Genomic DNA, 18311 nt, shown 5'->3' with positions numbered 1-18311 from the left:
AAATGACTCTTGACTACTCAAGAAATCACCAACATGATGCTGCGTTGAACATGGCGTTTCACGATATAGAAGAAATTTTACAGCAACATGGGTCATCGTGTGAAAAGATTGGTTTACCACCACCAAGTGGGGTCGCGCCTCTAGAGGAAGGATTTAATCCGATTATAGAAGCCCAGATTGCTCAAGAAAGAATTGCTATCCTGAATCAAAACCAACGAGAGGCCTTCAATAGAATTGTACGAGCCATCGACAATCCAGAAGACCCAGAACGAGCTTTTTATATTGATGGTCCAGGAGGCTCGGGGAAGAAGTTCCTTTACGCCACCTTATTATCATTTGTTCGCGGAAGATCCCAGATTGCCTTGCCGTTTGCTACGACGGGGATAGCTGCTACGTTGCTAAAAGGGGGAAGAACTGCTCATAGCGGATTTAAGCTAGACGTTCCACTGATTGACACGTCAGTTTCTAGGTTGCGACCTTCTTCCAAAGATGCAGATGTGCTTCGACAAAGCTCACTCATTCTTATCGATGAGATTACAATGTTATCAAAACATGGACTCAGGTGTATCGACAGATTACTACGAGAGGTTACGAATTGTAAAGAAAAACCGTTTGGTGGGAAGGTAATTGTTATTGGAGAAGATTTTCGTCAAACCCTTCCTGTTGTTCCACGAGGTACCCGCGCCCAAATCCTTGAATGTTGTAAAAGCGAGTAAGATCTGGAACAAGTTCGTACCTCTAACACTTTCGACCAACATGAGGACGGATGGGCATAACGAGCACAACGATTGGCTTCTAAAAGTTGGAACTGGGGATTTGGAACCCAATCAAGAAGTACCGTACACCGACACCATTGAAATTCCTCAGCATATGATTGGGACAGACGATTTAATCACATCAATCTTCGGGGAAAACATTCATCAATTGTCTGTTGAGGAATTAGCAAAGCGGGTTATACTTCACCAACAAATGAGCAAACTCTTGAGTTAAACAGGAAGATCATTGATCTATTGCCCGGTGACCCTTCAATATATTACAGTGCTGATTCAGTTTCTTCACAAGATCCCAGTGACGAACTTAATTATCCAGTTGAATTTCTTAATAAGCAGACACCATCGGGAATGCCTCCACATGTCCTCTTACTGAAAAAAGGAGTCATCATCATGTTGCTGCGAAATTTAAACCCTAAGAAAGGATTATGCAACGGAACAAGACTTATCGTGCGGAATTTGCATAGGAACTTCATAACGGCTGAGATTATTTCAGAGTGTAATCGAGGAGATATCGTATTTATTCCAAGGATTGATTTGGCTCCATCGGATACTACACTACCGTTTATATTGAGACGAAGGCAGTTCCCGATTACCCCAGCTTATGCAATTACCATCAATAAATCTCAGGGGCAGTCGTATGATCACGTTGGAATAAACCTTAGGGCACCAGTCTTTTCACACGGACAGTTATACGTTGCATTATCAAGGTGTAGAAATCCAAACGAGGTGAGAGTATTCATGCAGAGAAACGTACAACAAGGAAATTTGCTAAATGATGATCGTCAGTTTACTCGAAATGTTGTTTTCAGAGAAATTTTCCAATGATCTTTAATTATGACATTTGTAAATACGTATGGCCCGATAAATAATGCCTCCTCAGCCTGAGTAAAGGTCGAGGAGCTCCTTAATTCATATAAACAATGAAAATTTTCACTTCCTCAACCTCAACCTCACCTTGACCTCAACTCAAACTCGACCTCACACTAAAATTTAAGTCAGCGTATAAACAATGAAATTTGAGGAAGACCTCATCCTCAGAAACTTGAGGCTTCCTCACAATATTTGAGGAAGGTGCATGACCTTCCTTTAGCTTTACTAAGAGCAGTTTTTTGGTTAAAAAAATTCAAAAACGTTTGAAAATGTCACTCTCGCGACTTGCTAATTTTGAATATCGTCGGGAACGTCAAAGGAGGGTGGCGGTTATCCCCCTAAGACGACTTCGAGATCGACAAAATCCAGTTGAGTGGTTCAACGCCGTCGAGTTCAAACTCCGCTACCACATGTATAAAGATACTGCAATATTCGTCACAGGGCTTATCCAGCACGAGCTTTCTTCTCCTATTCGCCGGGGTATTCACGTCCCCCCTGTTGTGCAATTTTTGACTGTTCTTCGTTTTTATGCAACTGGCTGCTTCCAGTTGGATAACGCTGATCTGCACACATTATCCCAGCCCACAATCTGCAATCTTGTGAAACGTGTCTCGGCCTCAATTGCAAAGCTGCGAAGACGTTTCATTCGATTCCCAGCAGAAGATGAAGCAGACGCAGTTCGTAGAGATTTCTTTGGACTGGCAGGATTCCCAGGTTTGACTGCGAATCAAATTATAGAAAATTGAATATATATATATCTTTATATAAAACTATAGGAGTAATTGGAAGCATTGACTGAATTAGGACAAGAAACACTATAGAGAGGGCATTTGGTGTGGTGAAGAGACGTTTTCAGTGTATGCGGAAGCTCAGATTAAAGCTAAAAACAAGCCTAATTGTTATTGTAGCAGTATCAATTTTGCATAATATTTGCAGGTAACAAATTTATTTAAAGGCAGAAATTAAACGACAAGCATTAATAAAATATATATGTACAGAAAGCGGCTTGACATATTCGACAACGACAGAACATTGAATGAGGACGGAGATGATCCCACGCAAAACGACAGTTCAGCAGCGAATAGAAGAAGCACAACATCGGGAAAGGTTTTTAGGGCTGCATTTGTACAAAATCATTTTAGTCGGTAGTCAGATAAGATTGGCATAATTATATATGTATATTTTTTTCAAATTACCGTGTTATGTAGATTCTGTAATGAAAACTGTAGAATTTGCGCTGTTATGAATTTGTGCCAGCAGTAGTTGTTTTTCAAGTTCATGTTTTTCTTGTATAAATTCCAATTCAAGTCTTGATTTTTTAACTCTAATTTGTTCCGCTTCAAAAGTTAACGCCAAAGTTTTCATTCGCACCTGGTGCTCTTCATGCTCCCAGTCAACTAGCGCAGATCGGGCGTCACGATTTCTTGGCTCTGAAAAATATAACATGGTTAAAGTATTTATATAGCACAATGAATAAAAATGTAATCAAAATGTAATCAAAAAGTACTTTTTGGAGCCGGAGCCGTGTTGACCAATTCGTTCGGTGGAGCCGTATTCGTTGAATTTTCGGCTTCGAACATTTCACTGATTTCTTTCTTTTGTTGCTCCACCCACTTGTCGCAATCAAACTCGTTGTCTAATGGCTGCATTTGCGTGGGAACGATTGCAATAACTTTTTCGCTAATTTTGGGGATATCTGTTGGCTGCTCGCCTCCACCCGTTTTTCTATGTTTCCTCTTGTGAGTAGTTACCTAATGAATAGTAAGGTAAAATTAAATGTAAATCTTGGAAATCGAAACAGTTGGAAATCAAGTTGCTCCTCACATCTTTTTTCGCCCGACGTTTCATGTTATCCCATTTTTTTTGTAACTGCGCCCGTGTTCTTTTTTTAACCTCTGCAGACGAGTTGAATTGTTGAACCAGACTGTCCCAAGCCTTTCGTTTCTTGTCTGAATTCAAAAAATCCGTTCTCTTATCTTCTAGCACTTTTTTCCCCGAATTTACCAAAGAAAGCAGCAACTCGGTTTCAAAGGATGTGAAGGTTTGACGAGTTTTCACAGAATTTGCACCAGAAAATCCACTTTCTGTATCGCTAATCTCTAGATTTTGACTGGTTTGGCTCATTTTAGCAGTTAAAATAATTATCCACTAACGTTAATTTAAATAAATATCCTTAAAAAAATATGGGAGAGCGAATACGGGAGAGAAATATGCAGCAGCTGACTTTGAGGAAAGGTTGAGGTCGACCTCCACGGAGGAAGGGAGCAATTTTCATTGTTTATATGAATTGAGTTTAAGGAGCTCCTCGTCCTCCACTCATCCTCCCGTGAGGAAGGCTTGAGGTCGAGGTGTTCCTTTACATTATTAATATGACCATTAGTATGTATGTCAATACTTATTTTGTTAGATTTAATTTTAATTTGTAAGGAATCTGTGAATGATCTGTATTGTTCTTATTTTAAGGATTTTCGGTTAATGAATAAATTAACTGGTTCGATGCTATCACAATATTTTAATACGTATTACGATAATTCCATGGGGTGCCACGGGTACCACAAAATCACCTAGTATTGAATACATATGTTATGCATATTAATTTTATACATACATTAAAAATTTATTTGTAGACATGTCATTTTTATATGTTACTTGCTCAAAGGCTTTATAATCGTGTAGTACTAACCGTGAAATTTACTTTATTTTTCCGAAATACATATACCTGTTTTTAGCCTTCTTTAATTTTTACCAAAATTCCAAAAGCTATGGCGAGTTAAAAATCGATTTTTTTGGGCGGAAAAATAATTTGAAAATGTGTTATTAATCTTAAGGGTTAGTCGTAAATATCAACTCAAAATGATTACAAGAGTGATTAGGTTTTGATAAATATAAATGAAATACAAATGTGTGTTCATATCTAATTGCAAATAACTTTTAATGTCTTCAACAAATATTAGTAAATGCGTAACTTTGGGTCAAAATCCAACACGCAAGTCCGTTGGAACCTTGACGCCTAAGGACTTATTTATCAAAATGCACGCCCCGATAATTGACGTTACAACCCTTGACAATAGATCGTGCCGGCGTCTGAACTAGATAGAAGTATTCAATTAACTCTAATGTTTCAATGCATGTCGAGTTTCCGGAAAAATCCTCGTTTTCAAACACAGTCCAACTTGACCGTCCCGTAAGGATGGCACCACTAGGAAGAAATCCGAAATTTGTGGAGGCTAAGCCAGTAAATGTGAGTTCTACTTCACCGGCAATGTTGTTACTAATTCCGCTGTATATGGAAATAGAAGGGGTTGAGGTTTCCAAAGGACCGACATGTCGCAAAGACTTGATAGCAGGAAGGGTGAGATTTCGGCACACCGTGGTACCATCCAGGTCACGTTGATTGAAGAGCAGAGAGGTTTCATAATTTGTCGAATTAAATCCCATCCACCTAGGAAAGTATTAGATGTTAAAATTATAGAATTTATTTTTCTATTTTGTGTGACGTTCATTAAATTGGAAACAAGTTTCGCAAAATTATGTCTTAAATGGGTGGGCCGAATCAAATTTGCCCAAGTTTTAAAATTGCGTTTTTTTTAAATATTGCATACCATCCAGTCAAGCAGTAAGACTTGATGTCCCTCATTAACTCTGAGTAGTGTGGGGTGAGATCCTCCTCCTTAGTTCGGAATCTAAAGGCATTTCCTCCAGAATTAGTTTCCGTGTAAAATGTGACCTCTTGGATAAAACATGCATGTGGCAAAGGAAAATAATTGCAAGAGGAACATTGTGACGATATTTGTTCTGTGAGTTGACTATGTAATGACGTCTACAATTGGCTGTATTTTATAGGAATTCTTGTTGCGCCGTACCGTCTGCGATGGAGCAGTACGTAGTTTTGTCAGGATAATAGCTGGACCAGTTGATGTTCACTTGAGATAATTGACAAAGATATCTATGGAATTTATACTCGATGTAATATAATTATGTAATATAATTGTGACTCGTGTTATCGTAAAATGTCAATCCAGTAGGTATTTGTAGATAACGACTTATTTATGCAAAGCGAATATCCTCTCATAAATTAATTGCTTTGTGATATAATAATAAAATTTGTTCTGCAAAATTCTACTGGGTGTGAATTACCGGTAGTAATTACCGTTAGTTGATATGAAATCTTACTATGAATGGCTGTTAAGAAGTGTGCGAATCAAATTAGGGAATTGTGTCGTGGTATCTGTCTCAATTTCTATAGTTTTCTAAATGCAACTAATTTGGTTTTTTTAACTATTAATTAAAACATTACCTAATCCTAGCCGGTGTTCGATTGTACCAAAATTACTTATATTACTCCTCTCGGCTTAAATAAATCGGAAGAATCGCAGTGGTAACATTGTGACGGGAGATGATATTAGGGAGAATGAATTAGTCCACAATTGGTTGTATGTTGTCCTAATACTCATTGCGTCATTCTAACTAGGTATACTTTTTGCCTGATAGCTGAAATATGGGTCGCGAAATATTACGTTTTGTAGATAATATGGATGTTTGTATGGTGAAGTGACATTATTTTTTTGCAAAAGTTAGGTTTGGCCTCACAAATTAAGGACGAAGATTTAGCGAGCGGACGGAGAGGGACCCCAGTAGCTCGTGTCATTGAACTTTTCAAGTTCATTTTCTCCTGAACTCCCCCACTGCATGGAGAGTGGGGGCCCGGTCAGCTGACCGCCCGCTCGCTAAATCTTTGTCCTTAATTTGTGAGGCCAAACCTAACTTTTGCAAAAAAATAATGTCACTTCACCATACAAACATCCATATTATCTACAGAACGTAATATTTCGCGACCCATATTTCAGCTATCAGGCAAAAAGTATACCTAGTAAGATGGAACAGTATAAACTGTAAATTGGACAAGATAAACTAATTCCACGAACCCACTTGATGTTCAATTGGGAGATAATTTTAATTATGTTTATTCTATTTGCAATATGATTAATTTTGAGTTTATTAAATTGATTCGAGATGTAACAAAATGACAGTCTTAGGTGCGATATAAGACAACAGGTACTGTTTTTATCGGGATTTCCTTTACTTATCAATTTAATGCGTGCTAGTTGAGACGTGCATAGCTCGCATGGACCGTGTGGTCCATCTGGACCAATTTTTGTCCATCGACGGTGGACCAAAAATAAACCGTAGCATGCGTTAGAAATAGCTCGCCCTATACTCTCTTATAATAAAATTCTTGAATTCTAGAATTTTTGTGCACTATTCGTGCAAGAGGGTCAATATTGTTTAGCTATGTTGTTATGGTTCTTTCGCACCCACAGTGCAGAAGAACCACTCAAAATACATACATAGTTTTACTATTTTGTATAATGTGTATTGACTTAAATTACAAAATTTGATGCCTAGTTTTTTCAATTATTTTGCACTATTGATGATTTGTCCATTGATTTTCTCAATTATTTTGCATCAATTTCTTTCCAATTTTTCTTATTCATTGAGGCTAAATAGTTGTCTAAAATCAAAACGGGGAAGATTGTAAAGCGCCAATTGGCGGAGAAAACATAGGAACAGACAGACGGACAGACGGACAGACAGATGGACACGACTAGTGCTCCGTATACGATTCGATTCGAAACAATCTTACTCTTATGTTTTTCTAACGTGGATAAACTATACCGAATCGAATCGAATACGGAGCACAGGACACAACAAGTTAAATAGCTCCCATGCAGGGCGAGCTAATATTTGGTCCACGAAGGACCGTGGACACTTTTTTTGCGAGCTATAGAGACGTGTCGATTGCTATCTTGTTTGCCGATCCCCTTTGGTCCTTAGATGGATTTCATTTCATATCATTTCGTCCTTTATTAAAGTGTTAATAGATATCAGTTTACAAAAACTGTTTTGAAATCTATGACACAATAAGCAATAAAACTATGTAAGGCAAACTAATCTACAATATTAGCTAATAACTTAATAAATATAAATGGAGCATTTCACAGTGTACATAAATTAAGAAGATAATCTCATTCCACGAACCCACGTAGTGTTCAATTAAAATAACGGGTAAATATTACAATAAAATGTATACATATTTGACGTAATTGATGATCGGCTTTCCCCGATTGATTTATTTGTAATTACAAGTTAGTGTGTGGGCTAACCACAAATTTTAAATCAGGAATTCCTCCCCTTATCAGGTAATGGACACATTAAATGTATGACGTATTATGTACAAGTCGCAAATACTTTGGGTATAGGGTCAGATATAAAAAGGAGTCAGTTCTGGTCAAATTAAGTCAACTTGAAAGACAAATCTGGTCAAAATGTTGCTTAAATTGGTGTCCTTCGCTCTTTGCCTCTCTTTTTCGCTGGGTTTGGTTCAAGAACTTGCATTCTACACGGAAACTAACGCTGATGGGAGTGGGCTGATATTCCGGACGAAACAGGCGGATCTGACATTATGGGGGTTTATGAAATACGAAATTATATGTTTGGTGAACCGGAGGAGTAGACAAGATGTTATGCAGACATGACGGGATCGCTTCTGGTGCCACGGGCACCAGAAAATAACCTAGTATTAAATATTTCTTAACTTATAAGGTATGCAAAAACATACTAAATTTTATGAATAATAAATAAATTGACCAGCTTATTGCTGCAAAGATACGCTCCTCACCAATTGCGATGAAAACTTGTCTGAAGTCCTTTATGGGTAACTGTTACTGAAAAATTTCGTCTCATTTTGATCTAAAATTACATCCAGTTGCTGTTTTCGGAAACAGCTATCCCTTGTTCATTATGGACCATATTTTATTATGGGGCATATTCACTTGGATACACATTTAATGAATAGACTGGATTATTGTTATTTTTAATAACATATTTTAATTATTTTAATTATTATACGTACTAAGTTCTGTTAATTACAAATCAAATTTTTAAGATGGTTAAAGTAAACTCTGGATAATCACTTTTACATTAAATTTTTTCTAGTTTATTTCAAGTTTAAGCACCTACTCTCAGAATCATGGACTCCTGCTTGCCCATTCCACGATTTATGTCATGCCCTTCCTTTAAATAATTACCCCAATAAACTGAGCATATCAGTTTTTCATAAATATCATCCCAAGAAAACCCAGGATTACTAAACCCTTGAGTGGAAGATAAATATCGTTCATGTACAAGGCTAGAAATATAATAAATTCTCTGTACAAGTTGATTATAAAATTAAAGGCAGGCTGAAGTTCACGTGAAAAATTTATGTGAAAATTATGTTACAGCGCGTTTCTCATCTTGATTTTCATCTTTGATTTATACTGGGGTTGGACACTAGTAAATCTGGAGTTTCTACTGCGGAGTACATAGAATATTGGAGATGGACAACCAATTTCAGGTCATTTGCTCATTAAATATTTATCAACCATTTCAGGTACCTTGCATTACGTAATAACTTGATTGCCACTCAGGTACATTTTATCATCATCCCTGAGGATAAATTGCATTCAGGGGACAATCTGGAATTTAATTAGACAAAAATCAGTCATAATGTAGAGTTTTATAAAAATACATTTATCACCAATAAAATAAAAATTGAAACAAGTTATTACAATGTATTGCGTATTGATAGAATGAGTTGGATTATCTTAAGTCAATGTGGAAAATGTTGAGGTAGTCTTTACACTTTGTTTACAATATATTTTATTTTGGTTATGTGTGCTCCTCACGATTATATATTTCATGCTGATATTGTTGTCTTATATATACTAACTAGATCGGTTAGTATATAAAGGAGCGGATAGTGGCTAATTCATTTTAGTTTCTTTACTGATTTATCCTCACACATTTGAAATGGGTCTCGATAAGCCCCAAAGGTGGGTTACTGCTGCCGAGAATGATACCGAAGCCTGGAAGTGTTTAGTAATTGTGCGAGCATTGAGGCGGATTCTTACCACCAGACCACTAATTGCGATTTTGGGCAATCATGTGACTCGCGAAATGAGGTAAGACAAAGAAACTAATGAATGATTTCGTTTATTAAAAATTTTGATGGAATACAGAAAATAATTAACTGAAATTTACTATTTAGTATGCGCCTTCAAACTGAAGTTGAGAAGCTTTATTTTATCTCTGAGGAATCTCAACATCATAAATTCCGTTCAGCTGCGAAGCTCAAAATGCTGGAGATGTTCAAGCAGTTTGGTGGGGACAAGATGGTCTTCTTGGATTGCAATTGTGTTCCCGTCAAAAATTGTGATGATCTGTTCCGAGAAAGGGGAGTGCAATGGGTACGAATCCCGGGCAATAAAAATCAATTTTTCGCAAGTATAATTGCAAATCTTCCAAGTTCAGTACGAAAATTTGACGAGGAGGACACCCTTATGCGGATGGTAGTGGAAGGTGAAAACGGTGAGCTTATAAAACTAGATAAATAGTATGTTCTGTGTTATGCACATGAAAAATTGGCAAGATTAACAAGGAGAGTAAAAATTTCGCAGGCGGAGAGTTTCCGCAGTTGTCAACAACAGATCTTGATGCCCTTGGCATACGTTGTAGCTCTGGGTGAGCATATCATATGTAATCCCAGAACGGTTGGTTGCCATCGCCCCATTTGCGCCCGCCACACCTCCTCAAAGATATGAAAAACACGAAAAAAGCCCATTTTTCACATATTTAAACTGTCGCCAAATATCTAATTTTTCTCGGATTGGGATAATTTTTACATTTTTCTGATCCCACGCAGTTACTTTATCATATCCTATAGCAAACTCAACTTTTTTGAAAATTTCCTTGAGAATAAAGGTGTGTGGTGGGTGCATCATGGCATCAAACCGTTTTAGGATTACAAATTCTATATACACCCAGAGCTACAACATATGCCAATGGCAACAAGATCTGTTGTTGGAAACTGTAGAAGCTATCCTCCTCAGTATAGCTTTGCTTAGCCTGAACCAAGGAATTTGTCCCCTATTTTCTATCAAATTCTCCGATTATATGCTAATATGAAAGATTGGAATATTTTGCACTAGGTATCCAGATTAATCAGCCAATAAATTCTTTCAATTATTTGGCATCAAATTTTTAAAGTTTAAATTCCTCTAAAGGACAAGTGGATCACTGCTACATATAAGGGTTAGAATAGACAATCAGCCTTCTAGAACAATATTTGAAAATCAGTATGGGTCACCCTCTGGAGTCCCTCTCCTTATATGTGTTCACATTTAATATCATATTTTGTAATTATAACCAAATAGGTTCCTCTCTACCAAATTTAATACTTTTACGGCACATTTGTAAATCGGTGGAGGTCCCCGTATAGTGAAGATTTTTACTCTTTCACTTTACATTCCTTCACTAGTAGATATCATAGATCTATGTGCCAAATTTTAACTTTCTAAGAAAAAAACCTCACATATTCGTCCTTAAGCAACATTTTAGCTGATATTTTTTATTCTTATGTGTAGGTGCAAACCGTACATAAATACTCTCAAAGATGTAACATATAGTATCTAAATTTTTTTTACAATATTCGAAATAATTGTTGGGTTTTAGACGATTACTTTCTGGACGATCATAATAAAATGGAAAATTTGGATGAAATCACTTATTGCCTAGAGTTGGATATCAAATGGTAACTAAGTTTTAAATAATTATTAACATTAGAAACAGATTCTGAAAGAATTATACACATTTTTTCATCTAAGTAATCACCCAACTCCACTTCTGGGGAAGGACGTAAAAATGCTGTGTTTTACTAATGGTCATCCATTGGATAATCCGGTCGCGAAGAATGGCTTGATGGGAAGGGAGGATGGTTGGATTAATGAAGATGCTATTCATTTAGTGTCAAGTCTGGTACCGGAATTTTTTCTTGATTTATGCAAAGTAAGGATTTATATTTTCAGTTATGACGTTTTTTAAAATTTAAACATTTGAATCTTATTAATATTAGAATCCTACTGGAAACAATCTGCTACCAACCGAATTGAAAAATTCCATCGCTATTGTCGGAATGGCTTGTCGCTATGCTGGGGCAAACTCAATTAACGAATTTTGGACATTATTGGAAAAGGGCTTGGAAGGAGTAGGACGCCCCCCGCATGGAAGATGGTCACCCGATACAGCAGTTCGCATGGACGATATTCTAAACATGGAAGCCGGCTACCTTTCATGTCCAATCGATATGTTTGATGTGAAATTTTTCTCCATGAGTACAACATATATGTCATACATGGATCCACAACATCGACTACCCTTACGCGTGGTGTGGGAGGCATTTGAGGATGCCGGAATTAATCCTGACTCCCTGAGAAATACCTTAACCGGGGTGTTCGGTGGTAGATGGACGAATGAATACAATGACATGTTGCAGAAACAAGATACTCATGCTGGGTACTTGACTCGTACTTATATGGGTAACGCACTTGGCCCGCTTACGGCAAGAATTTCTCACTTTTTTGAATTTATTGGGCCCTGTATATCTGCGGAAGGTGCTTGCTCCACGTCCATTATAGGGGTGGATACGGCGTGCAACAGTTTGAGGAACGAAGCCTGTGATGTAGCTGTCGCGGTTGGGGCCAATCTCATTCTTACTACAGAGATGTTTGAAAACTCTGATGGTCTCCTGGCAGCGGATGGGAGATGCAAAGCATTCGATGCAACTGCTGATGGATTTGGAAGAGCAGAGGGGATTGGAGTTCTTATTCTTAAGCGGTATTCGAATGCAGTGGCTGACGGGGACCGAATTTGGGGGCTGATCCGTGGTTCGGCAGTGGTACAAGAAGGGACAAGCAGAAGCATGGGAACTCCGACTGTGGATGTTGAGGCAAAGGCGATGAAGGTAAACATTATTCATGGTACACTCTAAAAAGATGTTATCCAAAAGAAGGTGCACTTTTTACCCGATTTTATGTAACTTAATCCGAAGCAGCTATTACTACAAATGATGTTAACGTTACTAAATGTAGGAATTGGGCAAAAAGTGTGTCACTTTTTAACGGTGCATATATTTATTGTTGTTCCAATATAATTTGTACAATTCATTTTCTTGAAAATAATAATGTTTCCCTGTATGTTCTTTAGTTCGCTTTAGCACGAGCTGGAGTAAATTCAGATGACATAGATTTTGTCGAAACACATGGCACAGGAACTCCAGTTGGTGATCCAATTGAAATTGCTGCGATTGCCCAAGCATATTCATCTGGAGGGAGAAGTAACATTTTAACATTGGGATCAGTAAAGACAAACATTGGTCACACTGAATCTGTCTGTGGCATTGCCGGCATCCAAAAGACAGTGTTGGCAATGAAAAACGAGCTAATCCCCAAACATTTGCATTTCAACAAGCTGAACCCTGAAATAGATCTGGAATGTATCCCTGCTCAACTTCCAGTAGAATCTATTCCCTGGAAGAAATCTGGAAAGCCAAGAATAGCTGGAATAAGTTCATTCGGTTACACGGGAGCACAGGCTCATCTAATTCTACAGGAACCCCCAGAATACAAAACCCCAACATTACTTACGACCAAGCTGGACTCAAGATCACCAAAGATCACTTTCTCTGCAAAAACTAAAAAATCTTTGGAACTCCAACTGCAATCTTATGCCAATCTTCTCCAGGTTAAAAACACTTCTCTTAACGATACTGAGTTCACCATGCACACTGGCAGACCGCACTTTCAGCTGCGACAAGTTGCAATAGGTTCAACCCACGAAGAGCTACTTGGTTCAATTTCATCTCTATCGGACAGAAAACCTAAAGCAATAACAAGTAATCAACCCAGCCTCTGTTTCCTCTTCACAGGACAAGGCTCTCAATATGCTGGAATGGCGAAAACACTTTATCAAGAGAGTGTCGTTTTTCGATCAAATTTTGACTGGTGTGATTCTGTCCTCCTTCAGAATTATGGGTTTTCCATAAAGGAAACTCTCTGGTCTCATGAAAATGCCGACCTGCTCAAATCAACTCTGCATAGCCAGACTTCAATTTTTTGCATTTAACTGTGCCTACTCCGTTTGTGGGAATCTTGGGGAGTAACTCCGAATGCAGTTGTTGGGCACAGCTCGGGTGAATTTTGTGCTGCTGTTGCTGCTGGAATGCTACAGCCGCTCGATGCCCTGAAATTAGTTGTTGCAAGAAGTAAACTTATTGACAAGCTGCCACACTCGGCAATGATCGTCATAGCAGAAGATTTGGAATCAACGACAGAGATGATGAACATGGCATTTGCTAAAACGACGGATTGGTTGTCGATTGCTGCCACTAATTCCAGAAATCAAACAGTTCTTGCCGGATCCACACGAGTTATCCAGGATTTTAAATTGTTCTGCGCTAAAAACAAAACAAGGACTCATTTCTTGGATTCAGGCCATGCCTTCCACTCCGTAATGATGGACTCCATACTGGATGAATATTTAGCTGTAGCGTCTACAGTAAGGTTTCAAAATGCCAGTAAATGTACTTACATATCGGGCGTAGAGGGAAAAGCAATTTCAGAAGTGGATGCTGCTTACTGGATAAGACATACTAGGGACAAGGTGCGTTTTATGGAAGCTTGTCACACAGCTGAGAGGAAAGGATACAACCTTTTCTTGGAAATAGGACCCCATCCCGTCCTGTCTGCCATAGTGGTTTCTAACCTGGAAGAGGTACATACAATTATTAAGTTTACACCTTATGCGAGTATCATTTAATTCACATACATATATATGTGTTCTATATATATGCATTTTATAATAGCTTGTTCCCGACATTGGTGCATACCCGTCACTAAGAAAGAATTCCCCCAACTGGGAGACAATGCTTACATCGCTTGGAAATTTGTACCAACATGGGGTTTCCATTGACTGGTCAAGTTTTCACCGTTACACCGATGCAAAGAAGGTTACCCTACCAGGCTATCATTTTGATGAAACGAGATTCTGGATTAATATCAAAGACGATGGTAGTCTCCCTTTTCATCCACTACTCGGGGGATTTCTTCTCAATCCAAGTGAAGTTACAATGTTTAAGAATCAAATGAATATTCGATATATACCGTTTTTGAAAGACCACACGATCGGAGATAAAATAATCTTTCCGTGTGCGGGATATCTCGATATGTGTTCCACTGCCGGGCTCACAACTAGTAATCCTAACGTGAAGGATTTGCTGAGGAGTAATCCTGCAATAACCGTGAAGAATTTTGCTATTCACGTCCCTGTATGTTTAACGGAGACAAATCCAACAGAATTCCAGGTTAGTGAAACAACTTTTTAATATCAACTTAAGTCGATATTATCCTTATTTAACGAACTTTTCTAAGGTTTCATTAACGACGACTAATGAACGAGATGTCGCAATCTCAATCAATACAAAATTGGAAACCGAAGATAGTGAATCAAAATGGGTTAAGAATGTCACCGCAATTTTTATCGATAAGGCTTCCTCAAATTCTGATTGTCCTGATCTATCATGCATCAAGTCTCGAGGCACTAAGCCAATTAAGCGGACATATCCGTATGATAGCCTTATGCACGACGGCTACAACTTTGGTCCATCATTAAGAATTCTGGAAGAACAAGTTTTAGAAAGCATGACTGATAACCAGGATACAAATAAGGAATATCTTTTCAAGTTTCAAATGCACGAAGTTATGGACAACTTGGAACGATTCGTGTTGCATCCATGGGCACTGGATGCAATGCTACAGGCACAAACAGTCACCCATAGATACACTTATTACAATAACGGCACAAACCACTTAGTGGTACCAGTACAAATCGATTCTGTCACTTGGCATGATAAAATACATGAGAGCTTCACTGGTTCCGGATATATCTACGTAAAAGTTAAACCTACTGCTGGAAATGAAGCGTATCTCTTTAACGACAACGGCAAAATCCTAGTGACTATGTTGGGTGCAGAACTGATGGAAACAACTCTAGCAAATATGATGGGGTTAATTAATTCTCAACGAAATCCCTATCCAAAAATGGCCAGGGTGGAGTGGAAGGAATGCAGTGGACACGAGGAGAAAGGTATTTTAGTGGAGGCTTCAATAATAAGTGAGCCCTTAACGCCAAACTTATTGACTTGGATCATATTTTCTGATGAATCTCCATTATGCTTGGATGTGATTAACAGACTGAAAGAAATTAACTCCGTCATTGTACGAATAACACTGGAGAAGAAAGAAGAAGTAGACACAATATTAAGCGGAATTAGAAATATTTCAGGGATCATATATTTCTGGGGTCTACTGGATAATATTACCATGGACGAGATGTGTAAGCCCTTTCTGCAAATTTGTAAATTTCTAGCCAGATTTCAACGTTCGATAAAACTAATGACCATAACTACTGGAAACCATTCCACCGGTCCTTCCGATTTTTTGAACTATTCGCCCAAGTCTTCGCCACTTATTGGAATGACAAAAGCCGTCGCGAATGAAAATCATGACGTAACCTGTAAATGTGTCGATATAGATATCACGTCACCAAATTGCGCCAAAGAAATATTTTCCGAACTTTTTTCTTCAGATGGCGAAGTTACGGTAGCATATCGGTCTTCGACACGGCGCGCCAAGATTTCGGCCATATAATTATCAGAACAAGAAATACAAATCACTTGTGATTCCATCCACGCCGAGAAGCAAGCTCATACTGCCACCTTCACATTTGATATCCGACCTCAAATTTGAGCCATGTGACCCTGAGCATCTGGCAGATGATGAAGTGGAAGTAGAAGTAAGAGCTTACGGACTAAACTTTCTTGACATGCTGATGGTAACCAAGCCTGATCCTGTTTTCGAAAAATTCAATCACTTCGGAATGGATATTGCAGGCATTATTACCAACGTGGGAGCAAAGTGTAACCATAAGGTAGGGGATCGGGTAATCACGCTTCGTAAGAGTGGCGTCGCTTTACCGACCCATGTCGTTTCCAAGGAAGTATTAACAATCCCGATCCCCGTTGATATGAATTTCGCAGATGCTGCTACATATACCGTGGCATTCTTCACCGTAGAAACCTGTCTAAACGAATTAGCAAAAATTACAAGGGACGACGTTGTCCATACAGCGTCTGGTGGTGTGGGTTTGTGCGCCATACAGAGTGCGCAACAAATCGGTTGCACCATCGTAGTCACTGCAGGAAATGAAAGAAAACGAAATTATTTGCGAAGTCTGGGATTGGAGCATGTTTATAATTCTAGAAACACTAATTATGGACGGGAAATCAGGGCAGCACTGGACGGGAAGGGAGTAACCGTGGTTCTTAATTCTTTAACTGGGGAGGGATTCAAAGAAACCACGCTCGAGTTATGCGATCAAGGCGCAAGGTTTATTGAAATGAGCAAAATGAACGTCTGGAGTGAATCAGATGTAGGAAAAATAAGGCCCGATGTATTCTACAGAATCGTTGATATTTTAGCTCAACCCCTTGCAAATTGGGCATTGTTGGGCAAGAAGTTGAAAGCTAACTTATTTAAGGAGGCTAACTTTGCCATAAAACCTTTGCCATACACCACATTTAATGCAACTGAGATTAGGGAGGCAATTGAGCACATGAGAGAAACAAAACACATTGGAAAAATTGTGGTAGCAATGCCAGAAATACAGAAGGGATCAGCGCCTCTCCAAAAGTTTAGCTTCCCACTTTTCAATAATAAATCGACCTACGTGATTTCCGGAGGTTTGGGTGGAATTGGATTGGAAGTTGCGAAATGGATGGTCACCTCAGGGGCGAGATATTTTGTCCTGCTAGGAAGGAACCAGCCGAAGAAGGCAGCCCAAGACAAAATTGAACGAATTTGTAAACAAGAAAACGATGTTAGAATCCTTGTTGAGAAATGTGATGTTGGAAACTTTGCAGATGTTGTTCGAGTTTTTGATGAATGCGCTGAAAAAATGCCACCCATCAGGGGAATTATGCACGCGGCTGCCGTTTTGGACGACTCAACATATGATAATCAGACATGGACCAAATACAAAAACGTGTTCAAAAATCACTGGAGCCTGGAATTTGCATAAAATCAGCTTACAAAATCGATATCCGCTGGAACACTTTGTTCTCTTTTCTTCGATATCAGCTACCTTAGGATTTGTTGGGCAAAGTAATTACGTTGCCGCAAATCAATACTTGGACAGCTTGGCAGACTATAGGAATTCACAGGGCTTACCTGTAACATCCATAAGATGGGGTCAATGGGGTGAGGTGGGTATTGCAGCAACTATGACGCACTCCATTTTAACACCAATGACCCTCCATCAAGGTATCGCTGCTTTTGAATACGTCCTAAGGTCTCGTCACACCCATATGGTTGCGTACGAAGCAGATTTTACCAATTTAAGGAACATCTTACCTTCGACTAGCGGACTTCTTGCTGGAATTCAGCAGTCATCGTATAGTTCTTCCACCTCAGGTGTACCTGTCGGAAACACTTTTTGGTCAGAGTATGACGGTAGTAAAATTCCTGCTGAAAAGAACATGGTTATTATCGCCTTTATCAAACAAGTTATTCGAATCACGCTAAAAATGGATAAAAACGAAGAGATTCTAGATTCCTCAAATTTCCAAGAAATTGGAATGGATTCACTACTCATAGTTGAGATGAAAAACGGACTCCAAACTATGATGGGTAAAAGTGTTAAAATCTCCATTAATGCGGTTAAAGACTGCAAAACTGT

At 38.6% G+C, this 18311-nt stretch overlaps 6 protein-coding genes across 6 annotated transcripts; 5 read left to right on the top strand and 1 right to left on the bottom strand.

The window, feature by feature from the left end:
* Window positions 1–2: 2 nt before the first annotated feature.
* LOC110850449 (ATP-dependent DNA helicase pif1-like) lies at window positions 3–716 on the top strand. Its single transcript, XM_022097879.1, has one exon. It carries the CDS (start codon window positions 3–5, stop codon window positions 714–716), a length of 714 nt encoding a protein of 237 aa, XP_021953571.1.
* Window positions 717–1912: 1196 nt separating this feature from the next.
* On the top strand, window positions 1913–2442 carry LOC110850448 (putative nuclease HARBI1). Its single transcript, XM_022097878.1, has 2 exons — window positions 1913–2357; window positions 2420–2442. The coding sequence occupies exons 1-2, from the start codon at window positions 1913–1915 to the stop codon at window positions 2440–2442; spliced, it is 468 nt and encodes a 155-aa protein (XP_021953570.1).
* A 169-nt stretch (window positions 2443–2611) lies between these two features.
* LOC110850447 (myb/SANT-like DNA-binding domain-containing protein 3) lies at window positions 2612–3767 on the bottom strand. The gene is made up of 3 exons (XM_022097877.2): window positions 3468–3767; window positions 3151–3394; window positions 2612–3073 (listed from the first exon to the last, which is right to left on the bottom strand). Exons 1-3 carry the CDS (start codon window positions 3765–3767, stop codon window positions 2844–2846), a joined length of 774 nt encoding a protein of 257 aa, XP_021953569.1. The 3' UTR covers window positions 2612–2843.
* A 5723-nt stretch (window positions 3768–9490) lies between these two features.
* LOC118435908 (6-deoxyerythronolide-B synthase EryA2, modules 3 and 4-like) lies at window positions 9491–13643 on the top strand. The gene is made up of 6 exons (XM_035852426.1): window positions 9491–9646; window positions 9733–10052; window positions 11196–11274; window positions 11348–11528; window positions 11596–12483; window positions 12726–13643. Exons 1-6 carry the CDS (start codon window positions 9495–9497, stop codon window positions 13641–13643), a joined length of 2538 nt encoding a protein of 845 aa, XP_035708319.1. The 5' UTR covers window positions 9491–9494.
* Window positions 13644–13706: 63 nt separating this feature from the next.
* On the top strand, window positions 13707–16262 carry LOC118435789 (phenolphthiocerol synthesis polyketide synthase type I Pks15/1-like). Its single transcript, XM_035852210.1, has 3 exons — window positions 13707–14291; window positions 14383–14880; window positions 14948–16262. The coding sequence occupies exons 1-3, from the start codon at window positions 13740–13742 to the stop codon at window positions 16223–16225; spliced, it is 2328 nt and encodes a 775-aa protein (XP_035708103.1). The 5' UTR covers window positions 13707–13739; the 3' UTR covers window positions 16226–16262.
* Window positions 16232–17796, top strand: LOC118435790 (mycocerosic acid synthase-like polyketide synthase). Its single transcript, XM_035852211.1, has one exon. It carries the CDS (start codon window positions 16401–16403, stop codon window positions 17652–17654), a length of 1254 nt encoding a protein of 417 aa, XP_035708104.1. The 5' UTR covers window positions 16232–16400; the 3' UTR covers window positions 17655–17796.
* The last annotated feature ends 515 nt before the right edge of the window (window positions 17797–18311 follow it).

The sequence above is a fragment of the Folsomia candida genome, unplaced genomic scaffold, assembly GCF_002217175.1.
Source record: "Folsomia candida strain VU population unplaced genomic scaffold, ASM221717v1 Fcan01_Sc005, whole genome shotgun sequence".
In the NCBI taxonomy this organism is placed as follows: Eukaryota; Metazoa; Arthropoda; class Collembola; order Entomobryomorpha; family Isotomidae; genus Folsomia; species Folsomia candida.
This window is presented reverse-complemented; position numbering and strand designations above follow the sequence as displayed.

Bases quoted from the DNA above. Each gene is read 5' to 3' on its own strand.
- LOC110850449 (XM_022097879.1), top strand. From the start codon at position 3: ATGACTCTTGACTACTCAAGAAATCACCAACATGATGCTGCGTTGAAC.
- LOC110850447 (XM_022097877.2), bottom strand. From the start codon at position 3,767: ATGAGCCAAACCAGTCAAAATCTAGAGATTAGCGATACAGAAAGTGGA. The intron at 3,395-3,467 runs GTGAGGAGCAAC...ACTATTCATTAG, and splicing joins AACGTCGGGCGAAAAAAGAT to GTAACTACTCACAAGAGGAA. The intron at 3,074-3,150 runs GTACTTTTTGAT...TATATTTTTCAG, and splicing joins CACGGCTCCGGCTCCAAAAA to AGCCAAGAAATCGTGACGCC.
- LOC118435790 (XM_035852211.1), top strand. From the start codon at position 16,401: ATGCTGATGGTAACCAAGCCTGATCCTGTTTTCGAAAAATTCAATCAC.
- LOC110850448 (XM_022097878.1), top strand. From the start codon at position 1,913: ATGTCACTCTCGCGACTTGCTAATTTTGAATATCGTCGGGAACGTCAA. The intron at 2,358-2,419 runs GTTTGACTGCGA...ATAAAACTATAG, and splicing joins TGGACTGGCAGGATTCCCAG to GAGTAATTGGAAGCATTGAC.
- LOC118435908 (XM_035852426.1), top strand. From the start codon at position 9,495: ATGGGTCTCGATAAGCCCCAAAGGTGGGTTACTGCTGCCGAGAATGAT. The intron at 10,053-11,195 runs GTGAGCTTATAA...GTTGGGTTTTAG, and splicing joins GGTAGTGGAAGGTGAAAACG to ACGATTACTTTCTGGACGAT. The intron at 11,275-11,347 runs GTAACTAAGTTT...TTTTCATCTAAG, and splicing joins CTAGAGTTGGATATCAAATG to TAATCACCCAACTCCACTTC.
- LOC118435789 (XM_035852210.1), top strand. From the start codon at position 13,740: ATGCTACAGCCGCTCGATGCCCTGAAATTAGTTGTTGCAAGAAGTAAA. The intron at 14,292-14,382 runs GTACATACAATT...ATTTTATAATAG, and splicing joins TGGTTTCTAACCTGGAAGAG to CTTGTTCCCGACATTGGTGC. The intron at 14,881-14,947 runs GTTAGTGAAACA...AACTTTTCTAAG, and splicing joins CAAATCCAACAGAATTCCAG to GTTTCATTAACGACGACTAA.